Source organism: Maniola hyperantus, chromosome 10, assembly GCF_902806685.2.
Source record: "Maniola hyperantus chromosome 10, iAphHyp1.2, whole genome shotgun sequence".
Classification (NCBI taxonomy): domain Eukaryota; kingdom Metazoa; phylum Arthropoda; class Insecta; order Lepidoptera; family Nymphalidae; genus Maniola; species Maniola hyperantus.
Window position 1 is genome coordinate 8009398 of NC_048545.1, and position 13115 is coordinate 8022512.

The 13115-nt window shown below is 34.5% G+C and overlaps 1 protein-coding gene across 24 annotated transcripts in view; it reads left to right on the plus strand.

Annotated features, from left to right (window-relative positions):
• The window catches only part of scrib (scribble planar cell polarity protein), a 117736-nt gene that overhangs the window by 31633 nt on the left and 72988 nt on the right, over nt 1–13115 (plus strand). For all 24 annotated transcript variants that reach the window (XM_069501612.1, XM_069501615.1, XM_069501619.1 and 21 more), the window contains exons 4-6: nt 2309–2429; nt 9067–9359; nt 9684–9929. In XM_069501612.1, coding sequence (XP_069357713.1) covers nt 2309–2429; nt 9067–9359; nt 9684–9929 — 660 coding nt within the window. The remainder of the gene's footprint in view (nt 1–2308; nt 2430–9066; nt 9360–9683; nt 9930–13115) is intronic.

Genomic DNA, 13115 nt, shown 5'->3' on the forward strand with positions numbered 1-13115 from the left:
ATTTGAAAATGGTCATCACAGACAAAATGTTTTTAATATGGCCTGAAAAAAAAACCTAGATTATAATAGTAGGTACCTACTTAGTATAAAATTTTGAAAATGATGAGGCATGTGATGCCTGGCTCTATAAGGGTTGGACAAACATACCTAAGTTCTCTTTAGGTATATTTTAAGATTTTAACTTAACAGCTTGGAAAGTAACGCTATGTTTATTGTATTCCAGTACGATGCCCGTTTAAGCCAACAATGGGTGAAGGTTCTCTGCAGTTCCGTTGCATTTGAATAATTAAAGTGCGACGCTGTAAAGTTTTATTCTAGGACGAGTGAATAGGAGACCTACATATTAAATCATCATCATCATCAACCCATCGCCGGCTCACTATAGAGCACGGGTCTCCTCTCAGAGTGAGAAAGGTTTTTGATCATAGTCTACCATGCTGGCCATGTGCGGATTGGTAGACTTCACACACCTTTGAGCACATTATGGAGAACTCTCAGACATGCAGGTTTCCTCACGATGTTTTCCTTCACCGTTAAAGCAAGTGACATTGAATTACTTACAACGCACATAACTCCGAAAAGTTAGATGTGCGGGATCGAACCCCCGACCTCCGATTAGATGGTAGACGTCCTAACCACTAGGCAATCACAACTTTTTATAAGTGATGCGACTTGTTCCGCGTGGATTTAACTTTTTTTAAATTCCGTGGAAACTCTCATATGATGCTCTCTGCGTACCTACCTCAAAATCGGTTCAACGGCTGTGCTGTAAAAAGGAAATACCTACATAGACAGACGGACACACTTTCGCATTTATAATAATTTTAGATGATGCATGCGACTTCTGCCACGAGGACATATGTTTTTCAAAAATCCTGCGGGAACACTTAGATTTCCGGACTAAAAAGTAGCCTGATAATAATATGCCTATCGGCCCCGGGATACAAGCTCTGTGCCGAATGCCAATGAATCTGTTTAAGTCATGAAAACGTAGCAGATGAGACAGACACACTTTCGCATTATAATAATATTAGTATGGACCAGCTAATGCCTGGCAAACGTTACAACGATGTCACTTTGAACGACTCGTGCGCCACCTATTGTACATTCATCGTAAGTCTATGTCAGTCACCTCGCGTGTCTCAACAACAACTATACAAAGTTTCATCACAATCAGACAGATGATATAGGAACGCATTAAAAAAAATTAGTACATACTTAAGTACTATAGAAGAACTAAGAATAAAGATTTAACACAAAGATGATATGAAATTCTATCATTGTACAAATGCAAATAATATCTGCATTTAAATTATTATTATGAATCCGCATAATGAAGACTCAAGGATGGTTAAAATAAGTAATTTTTTTCCAACCACTTAAATAATTAATTATTATTAATCAAAAATCCAGACTTTGATCAAGCAATATATTGCATCATTTTGTATTAAATATAGTAAGTGATCATCATCATCATGATCAACCCATCGCCGACCACTAAGAGCAGGGGTCTCCTCACTCCTCTCAGAGTGAGAAGGGTTTTTTGGCCAGCTTGTAGATTCTACATGTCTGGCCAAGTGCGGATTGGCATAGTTAGTGATATAAGTAGGTAAATATTAAATATTAATATAAGTTTACGGTACATATTTTATTTTAAAACAGAATATAGTTTTAGTTAGTTATCTACGGTTTTTAACTTTGAACAATTAGTTTCAAATTGTGCACTTTACCCAGTTAACCTTGTATGGGTGCAGTAAGTACACTGTACAATGAAAATTGATCTTGCATTAGTCATCTATTGTATTTTTATTCTCACTGTAGTATGTACCTATCATAAAAGTGACGGAATTTACAAATGTTCGTATTTCTTGTATTTTGTGCCTTTTAAAATAATTGATATCGTTTTTAGGGTTCTGTACCAAAATGTTAAAAAAGAAACCCTTATGTAGCAACTAACGGCCAAAACTAATAAATGATAATCAATATACAGATAGGATCGATTTATTATTAACTAGATGATGCCCGCGACTTCGTCCGCGTGGATTTAGATTTTTGAAAATCCCGTGGGAACTCTTTGATTTTCCCCAGTCTTATGTCCTCCCTGGGATGCAAGCTATCTCTGTACCAAGTTTTATCAAAATCGGTTAAACTGATTAGCCGTGTAAAGCTAGCAGACAGACAGACGGCCACAGTTACACATTCCAAGTCAACACAACCAAAAAATATGTACGATTCACACCGCATATTTTGACATTCTAACTATGGCCAAGTAGTTAGTTATAATAATAATAATGTTTGTTGATTTCAGTTTGGTGTCCCTCCAGTCATTGGAGCTGAGAGAAAACTTGCTCAAGTCTCTGCCGGAGTCACTGAAAAATCTCGTGAAACTAGAGAGATTAGACCTGGGAGACAATGAGATAGAAGAATTGGTAATTTTTTTGCTTCATTCTCTCTGCTATAATTCCTTGTTCTAAAGTTGGAGTACTTTTTTTTTTTTTTTTTTTTTTTTTTTATTTGGGACAGTAAACAATTGCATATTAAAAGTTAAAACTAGGTACGACTTAAATCTAACAAAATTGATAAATATGTAATCCACTACACTATCCACAGCTTACTACAAACAACTAGGGCGACACAACATTAACAAACATATACAATACATACATATATATAATAATATAAAAATACAAGCAAACGACTAAACTATACATAAAAATTTAAACAACTAATCGCGCTAATGAAAAAAAAAAAAGTCTTATTTACAAAATAAGGGAGACATTCAATACAAAAATACATAATCATAACACTGTTCTACATAAGTGAATTGAAAAATTTTTAATCGTTTATTGTTTCTTTTTTCAAAACATCAATAATAGCCTTTTTATATCTACCTTCAGACAGGGCAAAAATGTCTACTTCGTCGAAGTTTTTGTTATAAGTGTCCACAAGTATTTTATGACCAAGTATGCACTACAAACATCCGATTTGATCTTTTTTTTGACCGTAAAGTGCTGACTTAGTACTTTACTTTGACAATCTAGCCTATGAGAGAGGCGAATGAGTAATATTGTATTAACCTAACTTATAAACGATCTGATCTGATGTTATAGTTTTATAATTATATTTATTTAGGACAACCAAAAGTTGTCATAGCTATACATATTTAAATCTATACACATACACACACACATCATTTGATATACAACTTATTGATAGGTGCCACAACATGTGCCAAAAGAAATAAAACATGAAACATTAAAAAGATTAGAAAATGAAAAAATCAAACATTAAAAATATTTTTAGATTTTAGAATTTTCATTCATAGGTACGAAGTTGTGGCGGGGTAGTTTAAAAATAAAGAATCATAATAATAGAAAATTATTGACACTTGTCATATAAAAATATTTTTCACCCCCAATGCGCAGGTGAAAAATTAAAAAAAATTACAAAAATAAAGAAATTTATTTATATGGTGAGGTAAGGTGGAGAATACTTACCTTTTTCCTTCCAGCGGGCAAATAAGGGGTAGGAGAAGGATGGCCCTCCCTTACAGTATAAGATAAGATTCGGGCGCCAGCCAGCCGGAGGAACGACGCACGGATAGCCGAGCAGAGGCCTGAACCTTTAATCTCAAGGCAGGGATTTCGGGCCTACTCCGTCGTGGACTCTCTCACGAGACGACAAATGTCAGATAAATATGTTGGAGGATCAAAACAATGAAAAATTGTAAAAGTTTTTGAATTATAATATAATTTTCTATTTAAAATAAATTACTATGAATAGCGTCCCTACGTTCCTTGCCTTATCTTAATTCTACGAAATATAGGTACCCTTTACATTATTAAATATTAGACCTAGGGTTATGAAAAATTTGTACTAAAATTAATAAAATATATCGTTCGCCACGCACCGGAGGATATTTTAAAGAGTTCACTGATTAAGATTTATAAACCGACGCACCAGATGCTCGGATGCAGGCCGATTTGTGTGAAGGGACATTTCAACACCATGTTCTAACCAGGTTCCACAAACACATATTTTTGAAGCAAATCACCTCATAGTGCGATAAATAGGGAAACACAAGGGGAACACATGGGGAACACATGGGGAACACATGGGGAACAGCGCATTAGCGCTGTTATTTCATAATATCCATATTAAGGTGAAGCCTTCAAGGCCGAAATTACTGCTTTCTAGGCATTTCGCCACAAAACGTCTCATATTTCATAAAAATCCGGAGAGAGCCGAATATCACGTACGAATTTTGGAAGAAAAGTGACAAGTCATTAGTCATGTCAAATGTCTTCCATCAATTACTATAAATTTCGTTTAAAAAAAAACAACTGTCAAAACACTGATCTATGGTCTCCTTGAAGATAATAATGGGTAGAGGTTATGTTACCGATGTAAACAAATGCCTGTCAGTGTCAAAATTCTATTACAAAATAAAAAGGAAAACAATTATAATAAAGGTGTAACGAGACCGTCTAGGTACACGTTACAATTTCCCCTTTCTAGAGAAAAAGAAAAAAAAAAATTTTTTTTTTTCTTTACCCTTAACAATCCTGTAAGGCAAAAACGAAGGGAACTACCAAACAAAAGAAGAATTAAATATCTAAATTCATTCAAGCCAAAACGACCAAATAATCCTTAATAAATACGGATTGAGAAGCAATCCTTCAAAGCAAAAAAAATAATCTTAAACTAAAATTGCATAGTATTGGCATTCAACTGACCAGACACGTAGCACCAACGCTGTGAAATGGTAAGCCAAACTAGCGAAGAAGAGAAGAAAACTTTCTAAAGAGTGTGTGATTAGAATTGGCATTCTACTGACCAGATCACTAAGCACTAACGCCGTGAAATGATAAACCAATCTAACACAACACTTAGCCTAAACAAAAAGAGTCTAGAGTTAGTCTGCACCCGTTCAACCCGCTGAGGCACCCTCGCCGCGCATTGACGAACTAACCTAGCTAAAGGGTTTTCGGAATGGTCTGCAACTGGACAAAGCACTGGGCACCCTCGCCGCGCAGTGTCGAACCACCCAAAATGATGCACTACAAAAGAGCGACATCCAAAACACCGTCCTGCCTAAGCAAGGACATAGCATACATGTCCACATGTGTGAGACAAGGCTGAATATGAGTACTAAAGACCCATCCAAAAGAAAATATTTACATCCACTTGCCCGTTAAACAGACACAAGCAGGAGGATAGCATGGAGCATGTGCCAACCATGATCCCACAAAAGAGCTGTACATATGTACAAAACTACTTGACTGATTAAAACAGAAACAAGCAGGAGGATAATACGGGGCATGTGCTAAACCGTAATCCCACATAAAAACAACTGTACATATTTACAACAAAATAAGGTAATACGGTGCAAACAAAGACAACCGCAACCAAAAATAAGTATAGGATTGACAAAGGAGCCAAAAATCCTATACAAAATGAGCCCTTATAAAAGAACTACAAAGATAAAAATGTACAATATATACACATAAGGTAGTGCGGGGCAACTGCATAGCCGCAAGCTACAAAAGGATAGGATTGACAAAATAGCCAAAAATCCTATAAAATCAGTAGGACTGACAAGGAGTGTCAAAGAATCCTACTCAAAATGATTAGTCCTTATTGTGTTAGCTTCTGTTTAGTCCTTTTCAAAATAAAATTAATTTTAAGTTTTAATTTTGTCAAATTTTAAGAATATCTTTTATATGGTATCTACCTGTACTATTCTTTGCCAAATCTTTCAGTATATAAACAGTATCTGAAATTCTCTTTATTATTTTACATTTAACAAATCTAGGAGCTAATTTAGCTGAAAAGAACGAAGCAGCATTGGATTGCACAAAGTTGCGCCTCCAAACTATGTCTCCAACACAATAAGAAATGACTTTTCTTCCCACATTGTAGTATTTGGCATTAAGTCTATATGATTTAGCCAAATTACTAACAGTTTTATCAAAAATATTACTCAAAGTAAGAAGTGCGTCCGAATAATCAGAACGACTACCAATAACTAACTCTGAAGGATCAGAGATAGAATTAAATTTATGTAGGGACCCATCGAGGAAAACTTCCCTACCAAACATAAGAAAATTAGGTGTGTATCCGGTAACTAGATTAATAGTGCCATTAATAGCTGCCTGTATATGGGGCAAATATTTAGACCAGGTTCTATGATCGTTCTCAACATAGCATGCTATACAAGTTTCAATAGTCTTATTAAAGCGTTCAACTGGGTTATTCTGAGGGGTATACAAAGTGTTATAAAATAATTTTGGAATGTTATATTCTTTAGCAAAGTGTTTAAAAGATACCAAAGTGAATACCAAAATGAACCGAATTTAAATCATCATGATTATTTCTAATAGTTTCTAAAATATTTTCTCTAGGTATTACTATTTTCCAAGCTAAATTTTGATTTAAAATAGATTTAGGCTTGACATATTTATACAAGGTATGGCTTTAGATAATAATTTAGAAAAGTAGGCAATAGGATGTTATTGACATGAGTCATCATCTTGCATCAGAACGTTAATTAATTTAGTTAAGGGTAAAAAGTTCGAAATAAATCATCTGTAATAATAAAATCTATGTGACAAAACAGTTTGTTATCAAAATCTGTCCAAATAACCGATCAGAAAGTCTTGTAATTCGACGGTGCATTTATCACATCAAATGACATCCTAACGAATCCAAACAACCACGACCTAGGACTACAAACATGGTCTAGTCAATGAAATTCAAAAAAAAAAGTAAAATAAGTAGGTAAGTATAAAATTTAGAAAGGAAGAAATCATTTTCTTGTAAATGAACAATGAAATTCTCCGTTTTTAAATTTGGATAAAATGTCAAAAAAATAATATAAAAGTCAAAACCAAGGATGATGTCAATAAAATATTAAAGTTGTTATTTGTCGCTGTGCACCTTACATTTTCCAAGAAAATTGGCCACGACGACTCCTATATAGTATTAAGGTTAAATTTCCTAAGAGGAAATATACCTATTTAGGTAGTTGGCATTAAGGGCAATATGATTAAGAACTCTAAAAGACAAAGACTTACCAAGAAAATATGTTAAGTTAAATTTTGAAGATTGAAATGCTTGTTTACATAATAATTACTTACAATTTGTGATGAACTATACTCCGTTCCAGACATACTAATAGAATCTTGACCGAACATGGTAATGTTTACAAAATCTATAGATATACAAAGCTTTATCATTAAATTTCACTCGCAATAGATAATAAGTAATACACAATATACCTCAAAATAAGCTACGCTTGATTAACATGAAAGAACACTTAAATTAGCTATGCTAGGACAAACATCTTAGTATCTAGGCATACAATAAATAGGTTACACGGTTACAATACACCTTAAAATATTACAAAACACTAAGTAAGACAAGAACGAGGGCAATTAAAATATTGATCCACCTAACCATGAGAATCAACACGACTAGGATCCCAAAAAAAGAATCAGGTCTCTGTTCCAGGGCGACAAATGTCATATAAAAATATTTTAGTGGATCAAATCAAAAAAAGGATTTGAATTATTTTCTATTTATTTTATATTTAAAATAAATTACTATTAATAGCGTCCCTACGTTCCTTGCCTTATCTTAATTCTACGAAATATAGGTACCCTTTACATTATTAAATATTAGACCTAGGGTTATGAAAAATTTGTACTAAAATTAATAAAATATATCGTTCGCCACGCACCGGAGGATATTTTAAAGAGTTCACTGATTAAGATTTATAAACCGACGCACCAGATGCTCGGATGCAGGCCGATTTGTGTGAAGGGACATTTCAACACCATGTTCTAACCAGGTTCCACAAACACATATTTTTGAAGCAAATCACCTCATAGTGCGATAAATAGGGAAACACAAGGGGAACACATGGGGAACACATGGGGAACACATGGGGAACACATGGGGAACAGCGCATTAGCGCTGTTATTTCATAATATCCATATTAAGGTGAAGCCTTCAAGGCCGAAATTACTGCTTTCTAGGCATTTCGCCACAAAACGTCTCATATTTCATAAAAATCCGGAGAGAGCCGAATATCACGTACGAATTTTGGAAGAAAAGTGACAAGTCATTAGTCATGTCAAATGTCTTCCATCAATTACTATAAATTTCGTTTAAAAAAAAAACAACTGTCAAAACACTGATCTATGGTCTCCTTGAAGATAATAATGGGTAGAGGTTATGTTACCGATGTAAACAAATGCCTGTCAGTGTCAAAATTCTATTACAAAATAAAAAGGAAAACAATTATAATAAAGGTGTAACGAGACCGTCTAGGTACACGTTACACACTTTAAATTGATTCAGATAGGTAAAGATAAATAAGTTATGTCAGTATTTTTTTCTATTGCCAGAAAGGCTTGTGCTTGGCAAGGTTAGATCGTGGTTGCCTAGAAGTGCCTCTTCACTCTTGCCTTGACGGTATTTAGGTTATACTTGGCAAGAAACACGGACGCCGGAAGGGCATTCCACACCTTAGCGTTTCGTACGAGTGGATTGGATTTCGACCACATTATGATACTCGTAATATGGTATGCATTGATAGCCGCCAATAATAATCGTTTTTAATACATAATGGAGTAACAATTATGACGTGTTGTCTGGTGTCACGTTGACAAAGCACTCTATAATCAGAAGTGTTACACCATACATTTTTATCTCCACATCGTTTGATGCTTGGCGCCAGGTGTATACCAACAAACTAGTTGTGATACTATCACCACAGTTCACGACGGTCGGGGAACTTCTGACAAAACGTCAAGGCCTCGACGTCATGGTACGAGTCAAATGTTAGTACTTACATTTGACGCAGGTAGCCCTATTTCTCTTTGATTTTCCGTCACCGTAGCCTAATATTGACATATCGTCGATTCAGGAGCAATCCGAGAGTTCCGGCACTCTAGTTCACTCTGCTTTCACGACGTAACTTTTTAGTAACTTGTCAAAAACATGTTTGATAAACTTGTATTGTAATAGTGGCGTTCTTATTGGTATTTTATTCTTTTACAGCCCAGCTTTATTGGTGAGCTGCCTGCGTTACAGGAACTATGGCTAGACCACAACAAATTGCAGTTTCTACCATCCGAAATTGGCAACTTGAAGGCTTTAATATGTTTAGACGTCAGCGAAAACAAATTAGAGAAAATCCCAGAAGAAATAGGAGGCCTCTGCACCTTAACCGATCTCCACCTCTCACAGAACATGCTAGAAACAGTGCCTAACGGTATCGGGGAACTAAACAAATTAACTATATTAAAATTGGACCAAAATAGGTTACACACTTTAAATGAAAATATAGGAAGGTTAGTGAAATGTTTTCTTTTCCATACATAACATGTACTATTACTAAGGCTCCGCTCTCCGTCCGTCCGTCTGTCCGTCTGTCTATCAGCGTATCTCGTGAACCGTAATAGGTAGATAGTTGAAATTTTACTTGAAATGTAAATTCTACAATGACAAATAATAAATAATTAATAAAAAATTAAAAAGTGTCATTTCTTGTACGATGGTACGGAACCCTTCGTGTGCGAATCCGATTCGCACTTTACACTTTTTTTGGTAATTTTTAGAAATCATTTGAGGCATTTGAATTAACTGAATTATTAACAATGTTTGTTTCTTTTCAGCTGTACAAATCTCCAAGAGCTTATCTTAACGGAGAATTTTTTGACGGAACTGCCTAAATCAATAGGGAATCTCAAGGAGTTGACCGTATTGAATGTAGATAGGAATTCTTTAGGTGAAATACCACTCGAAATTGGCAATATGACGCTGTTGGGCGTTTTGAGCTTGCGGGACAACAAATTAACCAGATTGCCCAATGAACTAGGAAATTGCAAGTCTCTACATGTTTTAGATGTTAGCGGGAACAGGTAAATATCGCTATTTAGTTAGGATCCAAATCTTAAACTATAGTCCGCGACAGGTCGAGATGGCAATTGGAGTAGAATTATGAAAGGGATATCAAGACTTGTTAAGTATCGTGTATAATATAATTGGCAATATTGGTACTGATTCTGATCACAATTAAACTTTAGAGTATTCGCATCCCCTTCCTACCAATGTAATTATGAAAAGGACAGACACAGTGTAGCAGTTAAAAATTTAATTTAGAACTGTCCAACCTCGTGACTTTAGCTGCCAGTCGCGAGCCATTTTTAAATTTGGTAGCGTGCACTAAAATTTAGTGTATTTAAATTTAAAATCCACGTTCCGTCCTTTTTTAGAAATGTTAAAAAGAAAGAGATGCAGATACTCTAAACTTGTTTTAAAGAAAAACGAGAGTCGACGCCGCTGTCTGTATTAACTATTTGTTAAGATAATAAGTGGTTGTTGCTTATTACCCGTCTCTACACAATATAACTATACACACAATGGGGCCGATTCTCTAGGCGGTTTTCTAATTTTAAAATGTCTAATATTAGACTTAGAAAGGTGTGTTATTCTGAAAACCCACTTAAATGACAGGTCTAACCTAAAATTGAATTTGACAGCACTAAACTATTCAATTTAGATTTTAAAGAGCAAAAGTTATTCTGTTGCACGAACTAAATGCCTAAATTAAGAAACGTCAACCTAAAATTTTCTAAAATTAGAGTGGACCTCGCGAGGTGCCCACTAAATTTAAAGAGTCTGCTTAAATGGCAAAATAGACGTGTTTTGAAAGAAATATTTTTATTTGAGTTTAGAATTGTTATATTTAAGATAAAAAAAGTGTCTTTTAAGTGTTTTAATTTAATTTAAACTTTATAAAATGGAAATATACGTGGTTTCTCTGGCTCGTCGTTAATTCACAAAAAATAATTAGGTTGGTTATCTACTTTGTTGTCTAAGAGTATCAGACACCTCCACAGACATCCTGGCGGCTTCAGCAAGGCAAACCTAAGATCCTTAAGTCTCCTTATTTCTTAACTAGCAAGTGGCAGCTGTTCGAAAATCCTGTGGGACTAGGATACTTTTCTGTAGGTACTTAGCTTACCTACCTACCTAATAAAAGTAGCCTATAAGTATATCCTTCACTAGTATGTGTCCTTGTGAAAAATCTCTGTGCCCAACTAGGTTAGATGCATAAAGGAACATACCCAGAGACAAAAACTTGCATAGGTAGCTACCTAAATATTAGTGTGAACATAAATCTTTGCCAATTAGGTATGCCAAGGTAAAACTTGATGCCTTGTTATCATTATCAATGAGATTAATTCCTACTACCTACTACTTATTGCTAAACATATCAAAAATAAAGCAGAATAAGTGTGGTGGTAGAGTAGGTACTTATAATAAAGTTTAAGTTCTAAAATCTTAATGAGTTCACCTAAAGGTTTATTTATAGGCTAAATTAACAGATTTTACATTTAGTTATGTCTTATACTTACATACCCCTAGTATTGAACTAAGTACTTGAGTAGTACCCAGTTACTTCTTTATTTTCAACTCAGTAGATACCTGCTTGAAAGACTACCTATTACATGCATAAGTAGGTACTTATACTAGCTACAGTACAGTATAGATAACTACAACTAACTGACATAGCCTGGGTTCACTTTAATCATCTGATAAGTTTTAGTTGAGAAGTACCTAGTAGATACATCTTGTAATTCCTAAACATATCATGATAGGATCTTGTTGAGTTTACCTATATAGGTATACCCATACCCATATGGGTATACCTATATAGGTATACCCATACCCATATGGGTATCACATTTCAGGTTAACTAGCTGACCTGCCTGAGTTGTACCTGCCCCAGCTTTGTTCGGGTGGAATAAGTACCTATGTAAGTATCTGAAAATTATGTCGTAGTGGTCTATATAGGTACTTAAAGTAAACGTTCCTTACATGCAAATTCTCAAGTTTTTAAACTCAGCAGCTTAATAAATTACTAGACTCAGGAGTCAGCAGCTTATATGCTGATGTCAGTCAGTCAGTTTATATTTTTACATTTACATAATATGTACAGAAGAGAGAGAGAAAAGCTAGGACTTCTCCATAACATCCTCAAAAATGTGTGAAGTCTGCCAATCCGCACTTGGTCAGTGTGGTAGATTATGGCCAAAACACCTTATTCGGAGAGGTGACCCGTGCTCAGTAGTAGTGACCCGGCGATGGATTGATAATGATGATGATGATGATGATGTACTGACCTAGCTACCTGCCTTTAGGTCACAAGAAGTATATAGGGTACTTCTAGTACCTAAAGTGATCCTATAATGGTTCCTTTTGAGGTATGGAACCCATAGTTAGAAGAGAAATAACGTCAAAAAATAATTTGATTTCTTTTATCTTTTCTAGATCTATTTTATTGAAAACGGACTAAAGTTTTCTACACATTCCTATAATTCTACAAATTAATACAGAAATCTATAGACTCAACCTTTATTTAGTTTGAAATCTATAGATCTCTGACTTTGCATAGACTTAAGATACTGATAAAAGAGACAGAGTTATATCATTGGCATAAATGTCTCGTTTTAACTGAAACTTACGTCAGAGCAAAGTCAAAGTATGCTCTCTATACATATCTGTGCTTAAAGTATTATGTTTTAACTATGTCTAGTCTGAGCTAATTCAAAGTATAAGTACTCTATAGATTTTAGCCAAAGAATATGCAAACCTCAAAAAATGATTTTATAATTGTTATGGTGAAGACTGCATTGAAATTGATATAAATAGGGACTGAAAACTAATTTTGAACTATTTATACCTATAGATTATAAATTTCATTTTTCAGGTAGTACTAGTACAACTAAGTCATACTACAGCTGCTCAGTATGATGAAGGCAAGAATTTCCTAACAAAAGCAAGAAAACTTCAATCAGATACTTAATTAACAATTACTTTTATTAAATAAAATAATAAAATATATACATATGTTTCATTCTGTACTGTACATAATTAATATTTATTTCAATAACATTTAAATAAAAATTAAGTTTAGGAAACAACTGTTCATTTTTGGTAGATGAGTGACGGAACATCTTTTTAACTCGCAGACTCCATATACTTGGTTTCATGAAATGGGCTGAAATAAAAATTATCAACGTTGAAAGTTTGTTATGATG